Below are 10,000 nucleotides of genomic sequence, written 5' to 3'. Positions count from 1 at the left end.
GAGAACAAAACTCCGTTCTTCTCTCTACCCTCGTGTGTCCGTGTGTATGGTCAACATATCCACATATCTACATTGTATTATGCATTAGTGCTTTTTCGAATCTGCCTTATATCATAATCACTTCCTAAGTAGTCTTCCTAGAAGATATTCCTAGAAGATACTAGAACAGTATTACCACGATGAGCTCGAAGCACCAATATAGTAAAGGTGTAGTGATGTACTACTGTGTTGTATGGCTGTAGTAGAAATACAATAAGGCATCGTGAATCTATCCGTATCCTACATCGCACGGATTCCATAGATGCCAACAGTATAAAGACGTATACAGTATATACATGAACATATATATATATATATATATATATATATATATACATAGACTAGTGCAGTAAATATAGTAATCTTGTACCTGGTCTTTACGGCGTCATGATCCTCGACAATAGGAAAGTGCCTGATATCGTTGTTAGTGAGGAGGGCATCAACAATAACAACAACAACAATAACAACAACCATCCTCGGGGTGGGAATGGTGGCGTGAATGGTAATGGTAGCCCCCGGCGTGTCAACAGCTACTTCCCCAACCCGAGGCATGGCAGTGGTGCAAACTTGGGCAGCACAGCTGGCAGTGGCAGTGGTGGGGTCAGCAGTGGTGGCTGTGGGGGCGGCGTCGGCTGTGGGGAAGGAGACGTCAGCACCTCGCGTAACACGCACAGCCTCCACCATCACCAGCCGACCAGTCACACCAGCCCCCGTCACACGTCGATGGTCCGATGTGGCGGTGACAACGGGAACGGCAGCCCCAAGCACAGTGCCCAGAGGCCGCTCCTGAACGGAAGGAATGGCAACCCAAGCCCTGTCCATCACGTGCGTAACATCTACTATAGCAACGGTGCCCAGCCGCCCGGCCAGGGCAGCCCCAAGCACGTCAACAACTCTAGTGGTGGCGGGGGTGGGGGTGGAGGGCCTGACAGCCCCCGACACGTCAGCAGCCCAAAGCCACCGCCTGTCACCTACGGCAGCCCTAAGCACTGCGGAAGCCCAAAACACTTCGGCAGTCCGATGCAATTCGGCAGTCCAAAGCACCACGAGATCCTGCAGAGGAACCTCGATAGTCACTTGAGAAGAGGAAGTGTCGAGATTCCAAAGTACCCAGGTCAGTACGACACAGCTCGTCACGTGTGGCTCTTCGAGAGCCCGAAGCACTCGGGCCAGTTCGAGAAGCACATCGGGTTCTCTGACAGTCCAAAGAGCCTCAAGCACCATGACCCTCCGAGGCTCCCGAACCACCCAGGACTCTTCGACGGCCACAAACCTCCCACGCAGTGCGAGAGCCCTAAACACACAAGGCACCACGACAGCCCGCGGCACAGCTCAGGGGGTCCTAACGGCGGCGTGGGAGGTGGAGGCAGCCCAAGGCACACAGCAAACCTTGACAGCCCAAGACATAACAGCCTGAATGGAACTCCGAAGCAACTTAGTAACTTCGATGGATCAAGACATTTTAGTTTCGACAGCCCTAAACACGTCAACTTCCACGACAGTCCGAAGCACAACAGTGTTTCTGGAAGTCCTCGACACGGGGCGACCCTCCACGGGTACCCGCCGGATAGCCCAGCAGCTATCGTCACCAAAAGAACGGAGGTCAAGACCGAGGAGACGAAGACTAAGAACCCGAGCAAGATACCCGTTCAGGTGTCTGACCGGAACTCTTCGCCTGGGGAAGACAGGGACAGGGAGAGAGTCTCTACCAAAGAAACTACGTTGGTCAAGACGCGATCCACGGAGAGCCCCAAAACTAGTCCATGGAAGAGACCCAAGGGACAGGTTCCTCACGCTCAACACCACCGGAAAACCTCAGAGCCAGAAATCAAAGTTTCGGACTTCAAATCGGTGGTGCGGGATTACTCCGCCCTCAGCCCCAAGAGGGTCAATTTGCGCAACAAGAACCAAAATTTCCCTAAGAAACCTAATTGCTGCCGGGCAGAAGTTCGAGATAAGCCCACGTCAAAGTGGAGTACTCACCTCTGGAAGTACGACGGGGAGAAGTGGAACAGTGGGTCCAAAAAGTGGAATGTCGAAAATGGGAACTTGAACTCCGATAGCGGGAAGTGGAATATCGAAATAGATAAGAGTGAGGAGGAAAACGATCAAGTGGATTTAGAGAAGGAGATAGAGGCCATTGAGAACTTGGGTAGCGCCAGTCCTCTCCCGGGTACACCAATCAAGCTCCAAAATCTGACCAAGGATCCCACTCAGAAGGGAACGCCACAACCAGGAACACCGCAGAAAGTATCCTCCCAAGTTGGCACTCCACAAAGAGGAACTCCTCATGGGACGCCCAAGAAGACCGCGCCACAAGTCGGCACTCCTCAAAAGGGGCCACCGCAGGTTGGCACTCCTCAGAAGGGATCACTGCAGTATGGCACTCCTCAGAAGGGGCCACCACAGGCTGGCACTCCCAAGAAGGTTCCGCATTCCCAGGTTGGCACTCCTCAGAAAGGTACACCTCGGCCTGGAACCCCCCAGAGAGGGACTTCACAGCCGGGAACTCCTCAGAAGGGAAATCCACGGCCTGATACGCCTCAGAAAGGAACACCAGTAACTGGCACTCCTCAGAGGGGTACACCACGATCTGGTACTCCACAAAGAGGGACGCCTCAGAGGAGCGTGCCTAACAGAGGGAACACGCTTAAGGGTACTCCTCAGCGAAGCTACAGTCAAGGCACAAGCATTGGGAGTGATGGCAGTTCGAAAGTTGCAGATTCTCACTCCTCCTCGAGTGAGTGGGACTCTGGATTGGACAGTGTCTCCTCCAAGATGGTGCTAATTAGGTGTAAGGATGCCAGCTACTTGACCAAGATTGTCATCAATAGGGAAGGTGAGTAAAGTCTAATGATTATAGCTATGTTAATGATAGTAATGATACTTGTAATAATCGTAATTGTAAGAAGACGAATTTGATGCAAAGGGCTGTACTGCATTCGAAGCTTTCACTTTTTCCATGTGGTCGGACAGATAGTATTAGCGGTCGCCAGTAGCCACGAGGAGATCAAAACCCAGCGCGCTGAGGTGCCCCCCACAAAAAAGAAAATCACTTTTCGTACTCCGTGGCATGTGCGGCTTAGTCTTCAGCTCGAGAACATAAGTCTGGGAAACTATTCCACATGGCTGTCATCGATTGCCACATACCCTGATTCCTTAGGTACAAAGGACAAAACTGTTTCGGCCAGAGTCAAGCTCATTATCCTCTTTATACAAATACTCGTATGTTTTGACACGTTGTAGTAGCATGTGAAAAGTTTACCCTTTTTATTAATCTGAAGGGACAGACTCGTTACCAAATGGAATTTTTTATCAATTAAGCCCCCGATTCTGCCCAGAGTATGCCCTCATATCTGAATAAAATCGAACAACGACAGAATGGGATCTGCCAAGTACGTCATGGGTTGATAGGGCTAGCGATGTGATCTGATTGACCCAGTAACGACCAGATGTCCCTCAATCTGAATCAGATCGTCTGGCCTTCGCCTGAACAATCTTAGTTGTCTGTATAATGGCGGGTTGAGGCGAAGGACAGGATATCTCTGAAGTTTCGGACTTCGTTGTTATGGTTTGACGATGACGCATCCGTTTCGTGACGTTTCTGGGAATCGGAGTGGAAGTATATCATTACACACCAGCCAGCCAAACCCACACTGCTACCACTGCCAGCCTTGCTACTTTTATCTTCTCCATCACCTCAACTACAATTCCAACCACCATTACTTTAGCCACTTTTGCCTCACCTAACTTCACCCAGTCCCCGACACCTCAACCTCCCCCACGTCCTCAGCCTCACCCACTTCAACCATCTTAATCACCTCAACTACCACCACCACCTCAACTACCACCACCTCTACTACCACCACCTCAACCACCACCTCAACCACCACCACCACCTCAACTACCACCACCATCTCAACCACCACCACCTCTACTACCACCACCTCAACTACCACCACCTCAACTACCACCACCACCTCAACTACCACCACCATCTCAACTACCACCACCTCTACTACCACCACCTCAACTACCACCACCATCTCAACCACCACCACCTCTACTACCACCACCTCAACTACCACCACCACCTCTACCACCACCACCTCTACCACCACCACCTCAACCACCACCACCTCAACCACCACCACCTCAACCACCACCACCTCAACCACCACCACTTCTACCACCACCACCTCAATCATTACCACCTCAACCACCATCACCTCAACCTCCACCGACTTTGTTTACAGTATTGTAGACTTCTAGTATCACAACCATCTCCTCAGCAAATACCATTCCTGCTTCTACTTTCAGCACCATTTCCTTTAAGCCCTGGTCATACAATCAAGATTCTCATCAAACACTGTGAATTTAAAAAGCTGGAAGACGACTTCGCATACATTGTTCTAGACATCCCTAAGGACGATTCAACGTGTCTGATATTCGTATAGGTGTGACGGGAGCTTTAATATCATTTCCAGCACAACCCACCAATACAGGAATACCTCACTATGCAACCGAGTGCTATAAAGTAGGTAAAACAAATGGAGGCAAAAATTGAGGAGGGGGTTGACAGGGTCCATGAACACAACCCCCCTATTTACATGTAAAACCCAACTCGATATACGAATTTTCGCATTGTGACCAGTCAGCTGGGAACACAACTCGGTTGTAGAGTGTGGTATTCAAGTAGTACCATGCCTTTCACTACCACCTCCATATACTCCATCGCTTTGTCCTCTTTGCTCCCGACATGTGCCAGGAAGGTGAATAATACAATTTAGTGCTGACCAGGATAACAAGAAACACGACACCCACAACAGGGATTAACTGTGATAGTTAAGAACCCATTTCTTATCGAGGGGATACCGCGGAAACTGATAACATAGTCTGGCGTCAGGCAAAGTTAGATGTATTGTGCCACATGGTACGGAAGGATTTAGTGACTGGCTGTCGCCACCACCACCTCGTGACTACCCCAAAACCACCACACAACGCATAAAAATGGATATCGTACATTACACACGCATTCCATAATAAGAAGAAGGTCTACATTTTATAAATAGGTCAACGCTACCCGTCAGAATAATATAACTGGAACAATCCGAGAGACAATCATAGGTTGTTGTTTTTTAAACAAGAACTTCAAATTATGAGCGACTAATATTTTTATGTGACAGAGACAGCAATCAAGCGTGTCGATCATTCACCTTAATTGCATTTCCATTTATAGAGAGAAAATGATATATCTAGCTAGATGTACCACATTTGTATACGTCCAGTTGTACGTCCAGTGGTAAAGAATGACTCATAGGAAGTGTGATTCAAAAGGACACGGGGTCGATTCTAGGCCTCTGTGCCGATGGTCAGAGGAGTCCAAGTATTGCTGCGTGACTGAGCAGAATCATCTGGAATCTCAATCTTATTTTGTTTTATTTTAATTCGATTTGTTTATTAATTTATCAATATTTATCGTCATTTCTCTATCATATTCTATTTCATTTATTATTTTAATTTATCTTTATATATATATATATATATATATATGTATATTATATATATATATATATATATATATATATATATATATATATATATATATATATATTTTTACAATAAGCACTTTGCAGGATATCATCAGACGGTTTAATCTAGTTGTGGAGTAGTGAGGATATTGCCCCTTAGCCATTAATTATTTTCACTTGGTGGCTGCGCATTCTGACACCATTCAGAATAGTTTTAAAAACGTTAACGTGGTGGTGTTTCGGTCCTTTGTTAAGACAAAATGGGCTCTTGAAAAAGACTTCCATTTTGCAGTCTGAATGAAATCATTCAACATTACGCAGATTAGATTCTCCTGAAGGCCTCATTGTGATGAAGGGGGTAACCATCACTTTTTAAGTCTTTTGGCACAACTTTTCTGAGTCCTCGTAGGAGAGCTTTTTTTGTTCTTGTGAGTAAAAGGAAAAAGTTAAATTCTTTATTCTTTCCTTCAACCTGGTGATAGATGCTACAGATTTTCTCCTGACTGACGCCAGGCAGTTTTATTCAACTGAGGAGTGGATTCCTTTCGTCTATTCTTCTTTCCTTTTCATCCATTGGGCTCTGGGGAATGTGTGGTCATGTCTGCAGTCATGAGGCTTCGTTGTAGCTCCATCCGCCTCTACTGGATAGTAATGTCTATTGCTAAGCTGCTTACCACCTCGTTCCCGTGACGCCCCCTCAGATTTTATTCTGACGAAAGCTAAATTGTTTTATTCGTCTGAAAGGGCAAGTTGGCCAACCCTCCAGCTAAACAAAATCGCATGGCGTCATCCAGAATAAGAACGTCATAAGACGTGACCACATCCCGCAGTCGGTCAAAGGAAATGTCAGAAATTATCATTCGATTTCAGCTCGCGTGGTCACGGTTAGAGTTTTATCTGGCATCTGTATCAAACCACAAACATATATAACTCCGACTTATGTATTCGGTAATCTATTTATGGATTCATTTGTTTTCGGGTATCTGTGTTTACTTTGTGAAACTCAATTTGCGACAGCTGTTTCACAAATGTTCACGTGAAGGCACTTATCATACAATAGCTTCCACCATAGTTTCTGTCTATTGTTATATGATTTACTTCTCATCTTCTCACTGTCTTGTGTAACCAGTCGTGTGTTGATCAATCCACGATCTTATGTAATTAGCCACGGTTCTCATCTACATTAGATCACGTATTAGATTATATCAACCCGCTTATACACACACTGGTCCCACGTACAGACAACCAGATATCTTTGCTTTGTTTATTGGCTCGCTGGACTAGAGGTTTCTTTGTCCAATGTTTGTTACAATAACGGAAGAAGGCTCTACTAACAGTAAATAACGATAGTTATAATCGTATGAATAATTAATCTGAGTCTAAACACTCCAGAAAAGGACCCCCACGTGAGTATATTTTGATCACTATAATCAAATACTATAAAGTTTTAACTATCCTGAACTGATATAGCAAGTGGTACGGTAGGATTTAGTGACAGTATATGGATTATTAGTAGTTTGATTATTGATAGCGGCTAATGATTATCATCGTTAATATTAACCGTGCAAGGGCCCACACTGCATAAATCAGGACACGGATCTACAGCCGTGCATCCATTAAATTACAATGTGATAGTTTCCTATCCACACACCGTTTCAGACATACGACATTATTCAGCTGTTGGAATACTTTTGTCATGTTAACTCACACGCCGTGTTTTGTGACTTGGACGATTTTATTCAGTAATGGGGCTACAGTCCCATCAAAAGAATTGAACTAAAGGAACACTGTTGATTTTGCCATATGCATGTTAAAAGTATTACTTGCTTCCGTTTCGTGCGAACCAAATGCACAGCCGCTGTTTGCCATCAATTGCATTCCATCATGAACAGTGTCCGAGTCGTCTGACACGTTCAACACCGGCAGTGAACTGTGACGGACTCCCACATTTGCCTCTGAGCCAACACCAACTCCCTCCCTCACTACCGCAAAGGCCCTACAGAGGAGGAACTATGATTATCCCTAAATTATTCGCCTGAAGGAAGGCTGGTCCCTACAGGGATGGCGTCTCGACCGATTGTGATTCCGTTTGCATAGGAAGTTAGACGGATTTGGCGTTTGTTGCAGAGAAAACTAGACAGTGCGGATTTGGTGGTGTTGAAACGGGGCGAGAGCAGGTCGCATGACTAAGTGTCCGGCCTTTCGTCCGCCGGGGAATGGCGTTTCGTTTGAGGAGCTTCCTCGCTTCTTTTCTACGTCATTTCTTGATGATCGATGATTTTTTCTCCCACTTTCCCTCTCTCTCTCACTTTCTCACCCACCCACTCACTCTGTCCCTCAATCATTCTCTCTCACTACCACTCTCACTCTCCGTTCTTTACATATCTCTTGTACCTTACCCACTCACCCATTTACTCAACCACTCACACACTCACTTGTTCTCATAGTGACGGTGCGTTGGTTTCACGACCGTTCTTGTGAATCGTGTGATCGTTATCATCCTTTCCTCATCTGTAAAATCTCCCTTTCTTTTTTCTTCACCATCTCTCGTGCACTTCTATTTACTGAATGTTATATTTTCTGTTTTCATTGTTGTGGTTTTTATTATTACTACTGTTATCACTATTATTGTTGATATTATTGTTATTATTATTGATATCATTATTGCCGCCACTGGCAGGGCTTGCCCTACCAATGAGTTTCTCACTTTCCACTCTGTGGGAAGGTGATGGTGAGTTTATGGTTATTGTTGTTGTTAATGTTGTTATTGTTATTATATTACTACTAATACTGCTGCTGCTGCTGCTGCTACTGCTGCTGTTGCTGCTGCTGCTGCTGCTGCTGCTGCTGCTGCTGCTGCTGCTGCTGCTGCTGCTACTACTACTACTACTACTACTACTACTACTACTACCACTACCACTACCACTACCACTACCACTACTACTACTACTACTACTATTACTACTATTACTACTACTACTAGTATTCAACGTTCTCTGTGGTTATCTAAACCTAACGGCAAACACGATGAAATATTCTCGAGGCTCAAGGGTCATTTAGCTTCTCGCAGAATTGAAAGCTTAGACAAGTAAATGGCTTGGCAGGAAAGGGAATGTGATATATTGAGCGGATTAAGAAAGGTGGAATAGATGGAGAAAATAGGTCTGATTGCTTTGAAAAATGGTGAAGGGCCTACGATAGGAGGCACTTAACTGTGACAGAAGCAGGCACATGAAATGCATATTTGTGTAGGGGCTTGTGACACTCACTGTTAGACGTGAGATTTCAAACCCGGGTTCACGGTTCACGTGATGTAAAAAAGAAGTTGCAACCAACTCGCCACAGGAGCTTACGCCAGGAGGCACTTCAGAGTAGATACAACCTCATCTATTTGGGGAACTGAATAAGACAAAACGTATTTGACAAGAAATGAGAAAAAATTGGCCGCAAATTAATCTAATTTTCTGACGAAGAATACAATCGCTTGACAATGGCACCCTTAACAAGAGCGAAGGTTGCAACACTGCTGTTGCAATGAGAGAACACACGCTTACGCAAGCAAAGGCAAGTAACCCATAAGAGTCGTTGACGTATATCGTAATAGTGATCCTTGAAACCTAAGGTAAAAATAATTTGAGTTTCATAAGACTTGTGCCTTACGTGGCCTTCTTCAGAAACCTTAGCAGAACTGAAAAGAATCGCGACTTGTTTATGGTAGAACAAAGTGCGCCAAGTGCACCGCAAGCTTGAAGGATACATTGCCCTAGTTTTGACCTCACCATTCCAAAGTTCACCTCACGTTGAACAGAATCATTCAACGATACTACGAACAGAATCTACGAAGTATGAACTCGTAAATGAACGGAATATCCGCATTAATGGACACGGGGTACCACCCAACCAACCTACCCGCTCCTCGACCAGTCCTACCCGCACAACCCACCTACTTTACCCACTCAATACCTGTGACGTATCTCATGAGATCCTATGGCTTCCGAGGTGCTCTGAGGATCTCTGGCAGCGGGGTGACCTCGCCCGCGTCCCCCTCGGTTCTCAGGTCTCTCGGGTTTTGTAAACAAATGGCAGATATAGATCCTGTATACTCGTATCGTCCACGGAAACCTAAGGGATCATCTTTCTTCTCCTCCTCCTCCTACTCCTCCTTCTCCTCCTCCTCCAGCTTCTCTTTCTGTTCCTCCTCCTCCAGCTTCTCTTTCTGTTCCTCCTCCTCCTCCTCCTCCTCCTCCTTCTCATCTTCCTCTTCCTCTTCCTCCTCCTCCTCCTCCTCTTCCTCCTCTTCCTCCTCCTCCTCCTCCTCCTTTTTCTCTTCCTCCCTTTCTTCCTTCTTTCTCCTCTTCCTCCTCTTTTTCTGTCTTTTCTCCTGTTGTTGATAAATTTCTTCTTCCTCCTTTTTTACCTCTACTTCATTT

At 45.8% G+C, this 10,000-nt stretch overlaps 1 protein-coding gene across 7 annotated transcripts in view; it reads left to right on the top strand.

The window, feature by feature from the left end:
* The window catches only part of LOC143018962 (uncharacterized), a 340,564-nt gene that overhangs the window by 479 nt on the left and 330,085 nt on the right, over nucleotides 1–10,000 (top strand). For 6 of the 7 annotated variants that reach the window (XM_076174595.1, XM_076174596.1, XM_076174598.1 and 3 more), the window contains exon 1: nucleotides 1–2,878. This exon is cut by the window's left edge. In XM_076174595.1, coding sequence (XP_076030710.1) covers nucleotides 427–2,878 — 2,452 coding nt within the window. In that variant the 5' untranslated portion in view covers nucleotides 1–426. The remainder of the gene's footprint in view (nucleotides 2,879–10,000) is intronic. The other variant, XM_076174599.1, reaches the window with a different exon arrangement.

Source organism: Oratosquilla oratoria, chromosome 36 (genome assembly GCF_046742065.1).
Source record: "Oratosquilla oratoria isolate Oo_2021 chromosome 36, ASM4674206v1, whole genome shotgun sequence".
Taxonomy (NCBI): domain Eukaryota; kingdom Metazoa; phylum Arthropoda; class Malacostraca; order Stomatopoda; family Squillidae; genus Oratosquilla; species Oratosquilla oratoria.
Note: the sequence above shows the minus strand (reverse complement) of the source record. Positions and strands in the feature narration are given on the sequence as shown.